A 16,111-nucleotide genomic window follows, 5' to 3' on the forward strand; every position below is an offset into this window, starting at 1 on the left:
ACAGCTATAAAATAATAGCTTTAGAGAGCTAGGGATATCAACTGCCCTTTGACAAAATAACAGATATGCAGAGGCCTATACAAAAAATGAACACAGAATGCATCACTTTGATCCCACTATCTAAAAGGTATAATATGGGCCTGTCAGATACATACTAAAGCCTGGAAATGTAATAAACTCTTTCACTCTATATAGCAGGTGTTGAGTTTCGTTAGACCACACTGTATCCCTGGACCAGAGAAAACTTCAAATAGCTTTTTGTTTGTAGCCTTTTGTCGCCATCTAGTGGGAGAAAAAAATACACACCAAGTGCTCCCTGATTGGCCTAATTTGCGATGTGCTGGTCTCTGATTGGCCGGTGAAACTCCTGTCGTCTACAAATCTCTTCCGTGCGAAAACACAAAGAGTACAACGCTTCCTCCGTATCATTTCATGTCATTTACATCATGATAATTAGAATGTACGTACTGCTAACATGTTGGTCTTCATACATGTATGATATTAAAAAAAACCAAGGGAAAAAATACGTCCCACCTGTTTAGGAAGTGGGAAATGAACGTCGTACTTGTGTTGTTTCATTCCGGAGGATAATAGAGGAGGGACCAGCTAGTTTGAAGAACATTTTTTTGTTATGAGAGTTTCTCGCCTAGGCTGTTTAAACAAAATGGGGAACTTTAAAGCATTTCTGAGCACAGCACTGGTCTTTCTGATATTCGAGTTGTGTCTGGTCCGCTGTGACATGACGGACGGAAACACAGAACATCTGAAGAGAGAGAACTCGTTAATGAAACCCTACCAAGGTAAGACGGCTCAGTTAGCTCTTTAGCTAACCTGATGTTCTATCCACTCTTCCGTCTTTCTCTGCGTTTTTAAAGTTACTGAACGGCATTAGCAACTTCTTGGCTAATTAATGTAATTGGATGTCGTATTACGGCTCATTCATACGAACTAATTGTATTATTATTATTATTACTAGATAGCTGTTATATACGTTAAGCAGCCAGGGCTGTATCACATAAAAAGTTAGTGAAATTGCTATTTAACCAAACACAATGCATCTGCGGCTCAGAATGCTTATCTATTAAAAAACTTACGGTAACACTGTATTATAACCATAATTTATAAATGGCGTTAAACTTGAGTTAATAGTTCTTATACTGTATGCAAACAATGGAATGAACATATATAGTGCTTAGTAATTATTAGTAATATTACTTATAATTTAAGTTATTGTATCATTAGTTAGTGTGGTATAACATAATTAGTTTATACATTTAAGATATATAGTTAATACTTTGTCAGTGGTTCATAATTGTTTGTTAAACAATGTATGAACATTATTTGGATGCTATTAATTTGCAACTAATGCTTGTAAACAGTAAACCAACTATATCGATTTTCGACCATACAAGTAGAGCTGGGCAATACATCGATATTATATCGATATCGTGATATGAGACTAGATATCGTCTTACATTTTGGATATCGTAATATGGCATAAGTGTTGTCTTTTCCTGGTTTTAAAGGCCGCATTACCCTAAAGTGATGTTATTTTCTGAACTTACCAGACTGTTGTAACTGTTCTATTATTTGCCTTTACCACTTAGTCATTATATCCACATTACTGATGATTATTTATCAAAAATCTCATTGTGTAAATATTTTGTGAAAGCACCAATAGTCAACGCTACAATACCGTTGCAGTATCGATATCGAGGTATTTGGTAAGAAATATCGTGAAATTTGATTTTCTCCATATCACCCAGCCCTACATACAAGTTAGTGACATACTTCATTATTGCTGGAAGATGTTTGAAATGTTCAAAACCCTCCTAAGACACGTGTCAAACTCAAAGCCCGTGGAGGAAATCCGGCCACTCGCAGGTTTTGATCTGGGCTGCATATCAATTTAGGTTCAAAATACATTTTGGCCCATCTAGTGGTACACCAACTGCAAACTGCAATTACATGACACTTGGAGCAGAATTTGGTAGATTTGCGCTCAGAAATTTCCGCAGAAGCAGAGAGTTTGCACTCAGGCTGGGAAAACGGGTTGCTGTGAGTCAGCTTTTAAAATGTAATTTTTGTTTTGCTTGATTTGCTAAACCATATGATGGCTGAGGAACTTTTTTTCTGACTTTTTTAGGGCTTTATGTCGACCAAACTGTAAGTGAGAATGCTATATGAGACATGCAGTAATACAGTCAAAGATATTTGTCTTTTTTCGAAATAAAAGCTTGTCAATAAACATGTCTGGCCCTTGATGTGATTCTCATTTTCCAGTATGGCCCTTAGTGAAGTTGAGTCTGACACCCCCCTGCTCTAAGATGAAACTCAAGCAGCTGTGGAAGTTGCAGATAAAGCAAGTGTATCCCTGCACACAGTCAAATAGTTTGCAGGTGGCTGGAAACGTTACAGTTAAGTAGGTCAAGGAGTGCACCGCATAGTGCAAGAATTTAATTTGAGTCAAAATATCTGTAGCTTGTAATGACAAAATGTGTAAAGCTCCCTTAACACACACTGTGAAGACATGGAAGTGTTTGTTCAGGGCGTGTGCAAAAAGTGCAGGTGGAGGAAAACCTACCAGGTACTTCTCTCTTTTCATTCTTAAACAAAAGAAGCTCGCAGCGCAACCCTACTCATGAGGGAATAACAAACACAACTAAACATACAAATCATTTACTTCAGAGGAGGTCTGTGACAAAATTGGATTTGACAATTTACTTATTCATATTCTACGTTAATCCATTAATCAGTAGTCCTAATAATCATATATAATCCACAGACATATTTAAAACAGTCAGTTCAATACAAATTTGACACCCTGATAACATGTAATTGCAGAAGTTGTATGTGAGTTAGCCTACTGGTTATTTTTTATTAGGCTTTGTCCGTGCCTTGGATAGTTTTGAGTCACATTTTGACAAAACCGGTCAGATCTAAGTATTATTATGTTTTTGGTTAAGTTATTATTTAACATGATTCTTTTTATTTATTATTTTGCAACAAAGGGGTTCTGCTGCTTCAGAGCACCTCCAGTTTAACGGCCACAAGTTGTTGTTCTTGTAATTAAGATCTCATCGAGAAAAAACACACTGTATTTTCATTGCATTTTTAATCATAATTAATTTTAATATAAAAATATTAATGATTAATCAATAGTCGATCGTTAATTCTCCCGACGATCGACTAAGAAAATGTAATCGAATGCCCATCCCTAGTTCATATAGGAACAGCACACACTGTGAAGGAGCCCTGTCCTGGAACCCTTTAACTGGGACACTTGGACCCTGCACAGTTGTGCAGCTGATCTGGTCCACAAACAAAAGCTACTTGTGTTTCTTTGAGAAGTAAACTTGATATTTCTGAAAAAGAGAGACATGAATGTCTCTCCTGTCCTTCACATCGTTGTCTGACCGTGTCTTCTCCTGTCACCTGTTTGTCTTGCAGGTGTTGGCAGCAGCCCTAGTAGTCAGTGGGACTTCTGGGGAAGCACGTTGGTGACGAGCTCATATGTCCGACTCACTCCGGATGAGAGAAGCAAGCAGGGGTCCATCTGGAATACTGTGGTGAGGAAAAACTACAAACATGGCTCATATCTCCGTTGTGACTCTGATTTATTGTCTTTTATACCCAAGCTTATGATATTTCATCGTTGAAGAGTACAAATTCTCCATCAGGTTAATCTAAAGCCATGCACACTTTCCTATCCATATTTTCTCTATTTCCGTGCAAGGAAAAGATTGTCATCTTTACAATATAAAATGAGCTCACATTAAATCTTGGTGCATGAAGGTAAAAAATGAATGTGCAAACCAGAAATTAAATGTGAACCTTTTTTATATAACTGTTAAACTTGTAAACTTGACATTTGCAAATTGTATTCAGTCCGTGGTTGTTTCTGGACAAAAGTGTCCTTTCTGCTGACTTGTGTTTGAAATATAAAATGAAATACTGGTATGAAAATGGCTGATGTTAGGAAGAAATCTATACTGGTGATTTTGACTGTCTATCTCTAATTGATAGGTTTTGTGAAGCTCATTCTCATTTCATAATGCTACCATAGAAAGTAAATACTTTTTTTTTTTTTTTTTTTTTCTCTCTCTTTATGGTCTACAGCCGTGTTACCTGAAGGACTGGGAGATGCATGTGCACTTTAAAGTTCATGGGTCGGGAAAGAAGAATCTCCACGGCGACGGCATTGCTGTCTGGTACACAAAGGACAAACTGCATCCAGGTAATATTGGCTTCTTCAGCCCCATGGTTCTTTACTGCTGAGTTCATACCTCTGTGAAAGAAACTCACCCATTTGGATCTGCAGCTCCTCATCTAACGGCTACGCTGTGGGAGCTGCTTATTCTTTCCTTTTTACTGCTACTCCCTTGCAATATTTAAACAGCATTTCCCACACGTAGACTAATTTGGTGTGCGGTGTGCCATACAATCGGTGTTGATTGTAACACCGGCCGCCACATATTGCGTTTTGTTTATTTTATTTTTTTTAACACTATTTAAAAGACGCAGCATATTCTTCAGCTGCATTTCCTGTCCCTGCTCTCCTCCGTCTCTCTGTCGCTCACGCGTCTCTCTCTCACACACACACACACACACAGCCCCTCCCCCTGTGCACACAGCGTCTGTCTCCATGAAAACGAGAGAAGACGGCTGGCGAAATTCACAAGCTCACGAAAGGTTGGTATCTCGTGAACACATTTACACAATCGCACAATAAAAAGTCCTATAAAAATATTTTATATTCTGAATACAATGTTGTAGGGTGTTAATGTTGGAGTCCCGACCCGACCCTTAGCAAACAAGCCATTGTGCCCGCTTTAGAAAGTTAACTAGTCGCAAGTTTGCGGTAGAATACAGTTGGGTTGTCGAGGTCAAAACACTATATGTAGCAGCTGTGACTCAAATAAACTTATTATGAATACTATTATGTCATTTTTTTACTCTTATACTGAAAAATGCATGCGTTGAGGATGAGGACCAGCCTGAACCAGAGGTATCAGTCTGAAACAGAGCTGAACAGTCCGACCAGTGTATATGTATGTGTATATATATATATATATATATATATATATATATATATATATATATTGCTTACAATATTTTCAGCCTTCAACCAGTGCTGCTAAAGCAGAAAAACAGGGTCAGGGAGAGAAAGAGATAATTTTGTCAGCATTGAAGAAGGAGTAGGAAAGGAGGACAGTATCCAACAGCGCGTCCTCCTCAGTTTTTGATACTTGATTGTTCCGAAAATAACCTGCGGGCGCGTTGCGTCGCTTTTTTTTGAGCACCAGAAAAGAGAACGCTCAGAGTTTAACTGTAGCAGTGCATGGAGTGGAGGGTAGATACTAGCTTAATAATAATAATAATAATAATAATAATAATAATAATAATGATGATAATAATAATAATAATAAATTTTATTTATATAGCGCTTTTCATGGTACTCAAAGACACTTTACAATAAAACCAGCACATGTAGGACATTAAAAACAGATAAGCAATAAAACCAACACATAAAACAAGCATATTAAAAGCAATTTAAAAACAATAAAACCAGTAGCTATCAGGTGAGGAATGTAAGACTATTGTGTGTGGACAGCTAATCTGAAGAGGTGTGTTTTGATTAGTGTTTTGAATGTGTCCAGGTCAGTACAGTCACGGATGTGTATGGGTAGGGAGTTCCAGAGGGAGGGGGCTGAAAGCTGTGAAAGCTCTGTCGCCCCAGGTAAGGTGATAGGTCCTGAGTGGTGGGGTGAAGAGGTTTGCGTCAGAGGAGCGAAGGTTACGGGGGGGATTTTGGCGGTGGAGTAGGTCGGTGAGGTAGGACGGAGCCTGGTTATGGAGGGCTTTGTGGGTGAGGAGGAGGACTTTAAACTGGATGCGTTGGGAAACAGGGAGCCAGTGGAGGTTCTGAAGGACGGGAGTGATGTGATCACGGGATCGGGTGTGGGTGAGGAGACGGGCAGCAGAGTTTTGGATGTATTGGAGTTTATTTGAGGCTTTTGCAGGTGATTAATAATAAGCACGTGATTGTTGTGTAAAGTACTTGTAGAGACAATATAATCTGCGAGTCGGGAAGAAAGCCGCTCCGCTCCTGAGACGCTCCCGGTGTGGTATGGCGCGTGGCGGGGGATGGAACAAAACCGCGGCACAACTGGAATGCATCACAGACGTGCCCAGTGGAGAATCGCGCTCCACAGAAAAGCAAAGTGTATCTGAAAACACATTACATTGATGAATGTAAGAACAGCCACAAACCTCCTGGAACAAAGTCCAGACCAAATGTCTAAGCCATGCGCAATATATTTGACTAAGAGCTACTAAAGTACTACAAGCCTAACATAATGAGACTGCTTTCTCACTACTCACCTTCACGGTAGGGAGGCACGATATGAGGAAAATATGCAATATGCGATAATGTTGTTGCGATAAAGTGTACTCAGTTCTGCCTTTCTGCTGCTTTCAGTATTCTGCTAAAACACAACACATTGGTTGTTGAATTTAAAACAAATGAAAGGAAATCATTTCCATCATTCTTTTACTAAACAAAATATAAAAGGCACCACTAAAAAAAAAAGTTACATTTTAAAGTGCAGTCTTTGATTGTGTTCTATTTCGCAGCCTTTCGCAATATTTTTTATTTGTGCCAGTTGATATTGCGATGACAATAAAAACCGATACGTTGTGCAGCTCTAACTCATGGTTGCACATGTTGAGCCAATCTGTTCAGTGCATAGACGCATCCCAGATGAAGGTGGAAACGGTCACCGCTGGAACAAGACCACAATATTGCAGCTCTGGTGTGGGTTCCCCTGCTGGCAGTGAGCTGTCGAAATTCATATGATCATTGCATGGCACAGCTAAAAATAGCTAGGCCTGCTTGGTATTTAGTTGGATCACTTATTGGAAAAAAAAAACATGTAGGTTGTGAAATCACAACATGGACTACTGCAGTTTTCAATTACTGGCTGGCACAAGAAACCTGACCTTGCTTGTCAGTGGAAAAATGTCATCTTATTAATTAGCATTTTTTTCTTCTCATTTCCTTATTATTGTATTATTGTAAAACAGAACGTGTCACAGTTATGAAAAGTCTGTATAAGATAAAGGTGATATGGTAAGAGAGCTACAACTCTGAGAAATATCCCCCCCCCCCCTTATTTATAATTTTCACAAATAATACAAAATTGTCCAAAGGACCATTGCATTAACAGTGCTGTTTCAACCAGCAGATAAAAAGAAAAGTTGAGTGTAGATTATCAAAGGGCACTGATAATGAAAGTATTCCTTATGAAAGTAGACAAGACAAAGAAGGGTAAATGCAGAAAATGAAGCAATGAAAAACAATGTAAATCTAAAGATGTGTGTTTGGTCCAGTTATGCCAACTTGTCCCTCCCTAAAATGCTACACACTCAGTGTTAATAAAAAGTCATCGTGCTCACTCCATTAGAAAGCTCCCCTTTATGTCCAGATGTTTGTGTCTACAATCTCAGCTTGTCATCACTGCTACCACAGAAACACTGCAGACTAGAGCTGTAACAATTCCAAATGTTGCTGTACAATTAATTGTCTCCGAAATAACTGCAATTAACAACATAATTGTCTGTTTCGGTCAAATTTAATAATATGTATTAATGTATCACTTTTTTAAACAAATTAAAGGTTTGAATGAATCCCAGGATACAGCTTTTGGTTATAAATCACTGTTCTGTGACCCAGATAATGTAATAACACAAAGACACAGTCTATACAGTAAACCACGCCTCTTTATTATTATAAAACATTTTGTCTTACTGTATTCCCCACTCCCTTGTCATTTTTTTTGTTATGAACGTGCATAAGGAAAAGTAACAACTAGCAATTGAAATGATAATAAAAATATATAGTCCAACCACTTATATAATTATAATATGGCATATCTAAACAAAATCAACAATTACCAGTCATACGTCCTTAAGACCTTAGCTAATGTTAGAAACTAATTGCGGTTAAACAAAGAAACGGCGATTATGTAAAATAAAATAAAGAAATAATTGTTACAGGCCCACTGCTGACCACATAAAAAGTGTCTCGAGTTGTGTGCTCATCTCTGTTGTCTCACCCCATCTCTGCCTCCATCCTAGGCCCTGTGTTTGGAAACCAAGATCAGTTTCTTGGCCTGGCTATTTTTGTGGATTCCTTCCGCAATGACCTCCATGGAATGGATGTAAGTGTGGTGTGTGTGTGTGCGTGTGTGGGTGGCTCGAGGGGATTGACCAGCTTGTTTCTTTGCAGGGCCTGTGTTTTCCAACAATGCTCTCTTCCATGGGCTGGCCGTTTTTATAGATACTTACTCTAACGATGATGCAACAGATGTGAGTGGTTGCTCAGGTTTTACTCGTCAGCATGCTGTTTTACGTCACTTTAGAGTGCTCATATTATGCTTTTTGGCTTTTCCCCTTTCCTTTATTGTGTCATATATCTTTTTTGTGCATGTTATAGGTTTAGAAAGTGACAAAGCCCAAAGTCCCCCCCCCCCCTCCCCCCCCCAAAGGGACTTACCATCTCCAAAAGAAAACACTGTTCACAAACAGCTCTATTGTAGTCCAGCCTTTACTTCAGAGACAGGACTGGTCACTTTGTAACACACGTTATAATGCTCGCCCTAGCTGCAGCGTAGCACCCTCATAATCTGCTTCTGACTGGCTAGTAGTCCTTACCTAGGTACTGTCAGGGCACGCCCTCATACTCTGCTTCTGACTGGCTAGTAGTCCTTACCTAGGTACTGTCAGGGCATGCCCTCATAATCTGCTTCTGACTGGCTAGTAGTCCTTACCTAGCTACTGAGCATGTGCGACTCCCAACAAAGATGGAACAGAAGTGAGTTGCCTCAATGAGCTGCAGCAATGTGCAGTACAACTAAAATATGGTGTCTTTTGAAAATTAAACCATGTAAACCTATTCTGATATAACCTCTAAATACAGTTCTGAACCTGGAAATGAGCATTATATGAGCACTTTAAATTCAAGTGTTGTCAGAACGTTTTAAGCATGTTAACATTGCAAACCCCACAGAATTAATTTAGCTGAATTTTCACAGATTTGTTTCTCCAGCAAAAAAGATAATCTAATCCCACATTTTACATTATTGAGCACGAGGGCTCTTTGGCAGTAACCTTGCTGTTGAAACACTGTTAAATGTCTTTAAGGAGTTTGTTTTGATTTCACTAGAACTACTTTTACATTGCAGCTGAAAATGTCCCATTTTTTTCTAAGCACTCGTGGGAGTCCTCTCCAGTGCTGTTTCATCTTTGAACATGGTCACGTTGAACTGAAACAGATCCTGATTTGGTTTACGTAAACGCACAAGTCAAAGTTTGACAATGTTGCAATCTATAGAACTTTTTCAGGGCAGACATGTTGACATGTCATAATAGGAAAAGCGCAGGTGTATTCAAAACCATTAATGATGGCTGCATTCCACTTAGGAGAGGCCCTGGTGTTGTGCATGCTGACTCACTGAAATATCTTACTGGGACACTTGATGGAATTGAGCCATCCTTAAGGTTATCAATTTCAGCTGTGCTTTTCCTACTATGACAAGTCCAAATGTCTGCTGTGAAAAAGGTCCATTGGAATGATGGCAAACAGTAAGACTTACTACTACTACTCACAAAACATATAGTTTGGTTCAATTACTTCATTTCAAAGATGAATACACATTGTGTAACCAAAAATCTCAGGAACAAGTGTAGGTGGGGTAACTCAGAACACAATATTGCTCTCAATTCATGCTGTCAGTTCATAATGTATTAACCCATGTGTTGTCTTCCTGTTGACCAAGAACTTATTGTCCTTCAGGGTCAAAACATTTTTATTTTTATTTTTTTAACGTTTTTGACCCCTTTTTTTGATGCTTCTGACGCTTTTTAAAAAGTTTTTGTTGCTTTTTTGGACACTTTTTAAAATTCATGGTCAATAAACCTAATTTATATGACCTTATACCAAATTATTTAGTTAAAAATAAAAAAGCTGAAATTATGAATTATTTGGACTAAAAGTAAAGATCAGAGGATGTTGAGGGGATCACAGAATTTCAAAGTTTAGTTTCAGGATACCATTTAAAGAATTTTTTCAAATGCTATAAAAAATGTAATAAAACACGCAAAATTCAATGAAAGTAATCATTAATTTGTTAAACTGTTGTATGGATTCTATACAACGTACTGTACATCCACGCATCCATTTTGGCAATTTGGTTGAAAGAAACTCATATTTCTGTTATCAAAATCTTTGAAAATGGGTCAGATTTGACCCGAGGACAACACAAGGGTTAATGAACAGTCATCCAAAACATCCGATAAGACTATAAATGCCTGCAGTGTGAAGGTAGCCTTTGTCTGTATATACAAACATGAGCTGATGACGTGTTTCATGCTTCTTATATTCTTTTTCTGTATTCATTTGTGCATCATCTTTATTTAAGAATATGTCTATAATGCCTTTTTTTAAAAACACGTATTTGTTGATTCTTTCCGTTCTGCTGCAGCGTTCCTTCCCGTACATTTCGGCCATGGTGAACAACGGCTCGGTGAATTACGACCACGGCAAAGATGGCCGCTCATCGGAGCTGGGAGGCTGCTCGGCGGAGATCAGGAACCGAGAGCATGACACGTACCTCGCCATTCGCTACTCCAAAGGAAGACTCACTGTATGTGAAGAAACTCCTCTTGTGTTTTCTCAGTGATAAATTACGTCGCTTCTCTTCATTTTAGTTCAGTTAGGTGAACATTTTCAGTCTAAGCTGTTCACAAGCATTTTGACAAATTTGGGAGACAAAGCTACCGTTTAAATATATAATCTACACATATTTGAGTACGGTATAATACAGCATAACATGACAGAACCCTAACCTAACATAATATGACTTACTCATGTCGTCTTTTTGCCCTGTAAAAGAAAAAAATATTGTTGAGGCCGTAGTGTCTGGATTCAGTTTAAACCATTTTTCACCCAAAATATATTTTTATTTTCATGTTTTCTATTTTTTAATAGCCTTGTTACTTTGTAATAAATCTTGTAAGTTGTTGCCGTGCTGCAATGCATCGCTTCCATCCAGTCTATAGCTTGAGATATTTAAGGAAAAAAGTTTCAGTTTAAATATATAATCTCGACATATTTGAGTACAATATAATACAGCGTGACATAATCTAACCTAACATGTTATGGCTCACTCATGTTGTCTTTTTGCCCTGTAAAAGAACAAATATTGTTGAGGCCACATTTGTGTCTGGATTCAGTTTAACCGTCATGTCCTCGGGTCAAATTTGACCCGTTTTGAAAGTTCTTTTATAGCAGAAAATATGAGACGTTGATAAAGCGCAGAAAATGTAAAAAATAAAAAAATAACACGACAAAACGTCAAAAATAAGCACCCAAAACATTGAAAAAGTGACAAAAACATTGGGGAAAAGTGAGGAAAATAAAAGTCAGAATAAGCGACCAAAACAATGGAACAAAAACAATAAAATGTAAAATACAAAACTTTCAAAAAAGTGACTGAAACATCGAGCTAGGGAAAACAGAAGTGTTTTTTTTCATGGTTGACGGGAAGACAACACGAGGGTTGAACACTTTTTCACCAAAAATAATAATTCGTTTTTTTTTTCTTCTATTTTTTAATAGCCTCGTAACTTTTGAATAAATCCTGTAACCTGTTGCAATGCTGCAATGCATCGCTTACATGCCGTCTATATCCTGCAGGTGATGATTGATGTGGAGGACAAGAATGAATGGAAGGAGTGCATAGACATCGGAGGTGTTCGTCTTCCTACCGGATATTTCTTTGGTGCTTCAGCAGCTACAGGAGATCTGTCTGGTAGGTCCAGAAGCTTTAAACTAACAAACTTATCATATATCACTTCTAAACAACCAGTATCCATTACTGAAGTGAATGTGAATTTATAGAAAGGATAGCCCCTTGAGACGTAGCATCTCATTTTCACAAACACAGATATACATAGTTATAAAACACATACAAACAGAACAGTGTTACATAACAAAAATACACTGCAAATACACAGCTACAGACAGTTTGCTCACCCTCTGTTACACACACCCCCAGCTGTTACATAACATATAAATTAGATACAATAATAACCTGCATAATAAATTAATTCCATAAGAATAAAGAACAGTTGAAGCAGTATGTCTTCAGCACAAACAAACACAAAAGACCTAATTAGAAACCTGGACAGTTTGGTTTAAGATAAGAAAATAAAGAATGGTATTTAGTAATAGATCCCAGCGACACAGGAAGATTATTCCAATCAGAAGGAGCTTTATAGTTGAATGATCTGTGTCCAACTTCTTTGAGAATTTGGGGGACAAAGAAAAAGGAATATTGCATATGTCTGAGTGGATATGATCTACATGGAAGCAAAAACTGTTACAAGTAGGAAGGACAGTTGAAAGAATTACATTTTAAAGATGAACTGAACCCAGTGAAGTTGCCTTCTGGATTTAGGCTGTAGCCAGTTAAGTGATTCATACATAAAACAATGGTGAGTTCTGAATGGACACCTCAAATTAAATCACATACATTAAAAACAACATTAAAAGGATTAAGATTAGTGTCAGAGGGGTTCTGATAGACAATATCAGCGGAATCAGTAATAGGCAGTATCAACTATTTCAGCTTTTTACAGATTTTTATTATAGTTAGGGCTGGGCGATATGGAGAAAATCAAATATCACGATATTTTTGACCAAATACCTCTATCAATACCACAACGATATTGTAGTGTTGACTATTGGTGCTTTCACAAAATATTTACACAATGAGATTTTTGATAAATAATCATCAGTAATGTGGATATAATGACTAAGTGGGTAAAGGCAAATAATAGAACAGTTACAACAGTCTGGTAAGTTCAGAAAATGACATCACTTTACTGTAATGCAGTCTTTAAAACCAGGAAAAGACACCACTTATGCCATATTACGATATGCAAAATCTAAGACGAAAAATCTAGTCTCATATCACGATATCGATATAATATTGATATATTGCCCAGCTCTACGTATAGTTCACCTTGAATATTATTTTTCAGATAACCATGACATCATCTCTATGAAGCTCTACCAGCTGATGGTAGAACACACCCCCGAGGAGGAGAACCAGGACTGGACAAAGATCGAGCCCAGCGTCAGCCTCCTTAAATCCCCTAAAGGTAGATTCCAGTTTTCCCGTGTTCCCTATCTGAAGCTGTTTTTCTCTGTGACGAAACCGAGCCAAACAGGCTAAAGACCCAGCATCTGCACCAGGAAATGCATAAAGACGGTTTGGTTTACAGTGTATTTGGTGACATTTTTCCTTTTGTATTTAACCCTTGTGTTGTCTTCGGGTCAAATTTAACCCGTTTTCTAAATGTCTATATCAGAAATATGTGTTTTCTTTTTAACTACCTAGTTTTTTATCAAAAATAAAACGGATGATTCCATACAACGCGCTTCGCAAGTACAACAAAAGATCGGATCTCTACTTTCATTCACATTTTTGGGTGTTTTGTTAAATTTTTGTAACATTTAAAAAATAAAAATGAACGTAACACTGAACGTTGACATATACCCTTCTGTGGTTATCCTTCCTTCAATATTAGTCTAAATAATTCCTAATTCCTGCTTTTTTAACTAAAGAATTAGGAACAATTTCCTAAAAAGGAGGTTTATTGACCATGAATTCCAAAAATAAATGTAAAACTATATAAGTTGGTGATGGTGTTCATACATGGTAGTGAAAATAAGCAAGAAAAAAAGAGACAAAGAGGCCTGAAAAAGTGTTTATTTTCAGTTTTGACCTGTGAGGATGGTGCATGGTCGAATGGAAGACAACACCAGGGTTAACCATAACTGTTAGTTCTGTTGGTACCAGGTACCGGTATCTGTTTTATTATCACTTCTGTGCAAATTAGTTTTATTATACTCTATCAAAAGCAAGTTTCCTGGTACTTACTTATACACAATCATCCACAAATCAGACAAGAAGTCATTCTGAAATTAACACGAAAGTGAAAATGGATTTTCTTCTTCTTTCACAAGACAACATTGACGATCCTACCGGGAACTTCCGAAGCACGCCCCTCACCGGCTGGAAGGTCTTCCTGCTGCTGCTGTGTGCTCTGCTGGGAATCGTGGTGTGCGGCGTGGTGGGAGCTGTAGTTTTCCAGAAGAGACAGGAGAGGAACAAGAGGTTTTACTGAGGGGAGAAAGAAGAAAAGGAGAAACTTATCAGAGAGGTGTTTGTTGTGGAATGAACTGTTTCCAGATGACAGATTGAGCACATTCAATGTGAATTTTTTTCTAAAGATTGTACAAATGTTTATATCTTCGAAGCACTGCGTTTGGAGCGAATTATGGTAACTTGTGATGTTGGTAAGAAGGCGCAGAACTAGTGGCAACCATTATGAGTGGCGCTGATCAAGGCTGTTTTTGTTCTCCATGTGTTCATTAATTGCAGGGTTAGAATAGAATAGACGGACTGTCCTTTAAAAACTTTGAAGTGTTTCAATGTCTCAAACCATTGTTGTCAACACCTACCTAGTGGTTTGGTATGTGATGCTAAAAGATTGTCAACTTTTGGCACAGAATAGTAATTTAGATCTCTGTCTTCCAGGCTGTTTTAACTAGGGATGCACCGAATCCAGATGTTTGGGGTTCGGCCGAATACCGAATCCACTGGTTAAGATTCTGGCGAATCCGAAACCGAATACCGAATCCTACTCCCATCCTCAGTCCATGGTCTGGCTAAAAAAAGTTTTTAGCTGTGACTGTCCTTCCGTACCTGAAGTTGCTGCATTTTGGCTGCTGTCTGTAGATTCCTTCATGCACAACTCGTATTCTTTCTGATGTTTCATACGCAAATGTTTCAACAGCGGCGATGTTGTGTATTGTCTAGGGTCCTCGCCACCACGAGACAAATTGGGCATTGCAAATTGAACATGTAGATGGACTTGAATGGCCTTCTTTTGACTGAAAGTACTGCCAAACAAGACTTTTTCTGCTCACGAGTTCCATTTTCACTTTCTCTCAGCCTACTGCATTGAACGCTCCACCTACGTCACATGTGTCAAACTTAAGGCCCGCGGGCCAAATCTGGCCCCTTGCGGATTTAGATCCGGCCCGTATATCAATTTGGGTTCACAATACATTTTTTCCCGCCTAGTTGTGTGCCAAACCAGGAACACAGGAAAGTGTTTTTTAAACTGCGATTACAACAAAAAGGTGATAAAAAAGTCAGAACAAAAATGAGGAAAAAAAGCTCCCAAAATGTAAAAATAAAAGTGACATGCAGTAACAAAAGCACGTCAATAAACTCTACAGTGTGGCCCCTAGTGAAAATGAGTTTGACACCCCTGACCTACGTAAACACCTTCCCGTAATCAACGGCGGCGTCATTACGCCGACCAGCGGAGTGTAAGTGTAGTGGTTCGGCAGAAACCAAACCCCGTCAAAAAGCCCAATATTCGGCCAAATCCAAAGCCAAATCCTGGATTCGGTGCATCCCTAGTTGTAACTAATTATTTATTGGATAAAGAAAGTAGCTCCACACACCCAAAATAACGTCCGATGAAAAACATTATGAAATAATCGTGACAACCACAGGAACCATCCACATTAAAGCTGCGGGAGGCAGAATAATGACAATAATAAATAAAAAATAAAAAACGCCAGATTTGAATTGGAGAGAGACCTGGTCCTGCAGCTCTCTCCCCCTCCCCTCTCTCCTCTCTGTCTCCAGCCCCTCCCACCGGGCGAGCAGCACAGGCTTCATACAGTACTAATCATTCATTTAATCCACATGACGTGCCATTAAATGGAGGCAACTCTACGAGGATGACCGCCCCTTTTTCTTTGTAAAGCCCTTTAAGATGACGCACTGTGAATCAAGTTACCTGCGTAACCATGAACTTGAATTAGCCGCAGCCGTGAGCTAGGGTTAACAGAAGGCTAAATTACTGGCTGGTCTACCGCGTTTTTGTTTCCTTTCCCACCGCCAGCGGCGTGTCCTCGTTCAGATGGCAGCATTTGGCGGTGCCGCGGCTTTGGCCTCAGGCT

The 16,111-nt window shown here is 38.6% G+C and overlaps 1 protein-coding gene across 2 annotated transcripts; it reads left to right on the forward strand.

Annotated features, from left to right (window-relative positions):
* Positions 1-476: 476 nt before the first annotated feature.
* lman2 (lectin, mannose-binding 2) lies at positions 477-14,762 on the forward strand. Of its 2 annotated transcripts, none has more exons than XM_039813913.1 (8): positions 477-800; positions 3,451-3,569; positions 4,120-4,237; positions 8,291-8,370; positions 10,545-10,706; positions 11,759-11,873; positions 13,108-13,227; positions 14,096-14,762. In XM_039813913.1, exons 1-8 carry the CDS (start codon positions 632-634, stop codon positions 14,254-14,256), a joined length of 1,044 nt encoding a protein of 347 aa, XP_039669847.1. In that variant the 5' UTR covers positions 477-631; the 3' UTR covers positions 14,257-14,762. The 2 variants fall into 2 exon arrangements, with proteins under 2 accessions (XP_039669847.1, XP_039669846.1); XM_039813912.1 differs by lacking the exon at positions 8,291-8,370 and adding an exon at positions 8,140-8,222 and having other exon boundaries at positions 481-800; positions 14,096-14,761.
* Positions 14,763-16,111: the final 1,349 nt, after the last annotated feature.

This window comes from Perca fluviatilis, chromosome 10 (assembly GCF_010015445.1).
Source record: "Perca fluviatilis chromosome 10, GENO_Pfluv_1.0, whole genome shotgun sequence".
NCBI classification, from domain to species: domain Eukaryota; kingdom Metazoa; phylum Chordata; class Actinopteri; order Perciformes; family Percidae; genus Perca; species Perca fluviatilis.

Coding starts and splice junctions, on each gene's coding strand:
- lman2 (XM_039813912.1), top strand. CDS start 632: ATGAGAGTTTCTCGCCTAGGCTGTTTAAACAAAATGGGGAACTTTAAA. Junction 8,223..10,544: donor ATGACCTCCATGGAATGGAT/GTAAGTGTGGTG, acceptor GTTCTGCTGCAG/CGTTCCTTCCCGTACATTTC. Junction 10,707..11,758: donor ACTCCAAAGGAAGACTCACT/GTATGTGAAGAA, acceptor TATATCCTGCAG/GTGATGATTGATGTGGAGGA.